Here is a 1535-nt window from a genome sequence, read left to right as displayed (position 1 = left end):
TATGTTAGTAAATAAATTTATTTTCAACTGTGTAGATTAATGTACAGAACTATAAATATTAATTCTCGATGAGAAATTAAACATCCAGTAACGTCCCTCTAGGTCTTGTACGCTTCGATTCTGTTTCAGTGGATGGTATACTTTTCCGTTTATTCATGCCTTTCCTCTCCAACTGTTTCTCTATGATACGTGCGTTGTTTGCATACGAGTCTGCGACTTCTCTCTGAAATTACAATGTTCTTTTATAAAAACCGTTTTATCATCGTAGGACAAAAATGCAGACGGAAAAAGGTGCCTCGTCATAAACTTTAAATATCGCCCGTTACGTATGACACAATGCAATTGACGTACAGCTTCAATTTCATCCTCTTCCTCGTCGATCGTGGATACGGTAACCGAACTGAATTTGCCCATATTTTTCGTGTGCTTGGTAACCATTATTTTTTTAGGTTTCTCAACTGCCACTTGATTATAGATGTCTGTCATAGGGCCTTCCCCAGAACTTTTTATCACCGAATCCTTTACTACGAATACTACATTCGCCCCTGGATCGTGCTTGTAATACAGCAATAAACCGCACCTGTCGAGTAGACAAATTACATTAAAATCTATCGCGCCAGATATTTTTTCCAACATTGTTACGCATCATTAATGCATATCGAAGTAACAGAAGCCGTGAATGGCCATTCTCGGTGCGACGAGAAATATAATGTACAAATGAAAGCAAGCTCGTACTTTTTACACTTTTGTCTGTATTGCTTCTCGATTCCCTCTGGACGTTTGAGAAATACAATCTCGTCCCGTTCCGAAGTCATTTTATGAGCATGCTTGCTGCCGTCGATTACCCTCGATCCGTCCCTTTTTCTCAGTGGCAATTTTTCAATGGCACAATCTGTAAATAAACAATCGCAACATTCATAAACGTTGAAGTGACCAATGTCGATTACGAGCCTCGCAATGCCCGCAAACAATTCTTAATCGTGGCGTTTTACACAGTATTACTTTTTTAAAAGAACTGACCAATACGATACTAACCTAAAATTAGTGTCATCTGGCCACATACGCAATAATAAATATGCAGCGGTTTCTCCTCGCTATATTCTTCCTGATCTTTCGTATCGGAGCATATAATGCTCCTCGACACTACTTTCGGCATTATTCAATTCTTGTCTTTATTCAAACTTACGCTTTAATCAAACCAAATCAAACTACAAATCGCGTCCTTACAGCGCGCGAGCTGCACCTGACCCAACCTGACCTGACCTGACGTGCTCGGCGCGTTCCGAAACGCATAAAAAAATGTCGAGAACAACTTTTGCTCTCAAATGTTCGGACATACAATGGCAAAATGTGTAGACATTTTAATTTATAGAGTGTCACTGCCTCTGGGACACAATTCTTATTGAAGACAACTGAAGCTCGCTGAGAGTATAATTCAAACATATGTTTGCGACTACTGTTTTTGAAATGTAACAAAATCTAATCCTATTATTTCTTATCAGCAATTTTGCAACTGTGCATTCAAGTAGTTCTAG

General features: G+C 39.0%; 1 protein-coding gene across 1 annotated transcript; it reads right to left on the bottom strand.

The window, feature by feature from the left end:
* Positions 1-1285, bottom strand: LOC105565852 (UPF0428 protein CXorf56 homolog). Its single transcript, XM_012019390.1, has 4 exons — positions 1036-1285; positions 736-892; positions 352-580; positions 1-223 (listed from the first exon to the last, which is right to left on the bottom strand). The coding sequence occupies exons 1-4, from the start codon at positions 1154-1156 to the stop codon at positions 77-79; spliced, it is 654 nt and encodes a 217-aa protein (XP_011874780.1). The 5' UTR covers positions 1157-1285; the 3' UTR covers positions 1-76.
* Between the last annotated feature and the right edge of the window lie 250 nt (positions 1286-1535).

The sequence above is a fragment of the Vollenhovia emeryi genome, unplaced genomic scaffold, assembly GCF_000949405.1.
Source record: "Vollenhovia emeryi isolate VEMERY1.0 unplaced genomic scaffold, V.emery_V1.0 DF939148.1, whole genome shotgun sequence".
Lineage (NCBI taxonomy): Eukaryota > Metazoa > Arthropoda > Insecta > Hymenoptera > Formicidae > Vollenhovia > Vollenhovia emeryi.
This window is presented reverse-complemented; position numbering and strand designations above follow the sequence as displayed.

Bases quoted from the DNA above. Each gene is read 5' to 3' on its own strand.
- LOC105565852 (XM_012019390.1), bottom strand. From the start codon at position 1,156: ATGCCGAAAGTAGTGTCGAGGAGCATTATATGCTCCGATACGAAAGAT. The intron at 893-1,035 runs GTTAGTATCGTA...GTTTATTTACAG, and splicing joins CCAGATGACACTAATTTTAG to ATTGTGCCATTGAAAAATTG. The intron at 581-735 runs GTACGAGCTTGC...TCTACTCGACAG, and splicing joins TACAGACAAAAGTGTAAAAA to GTGCGGTTTATTGCTGTATT.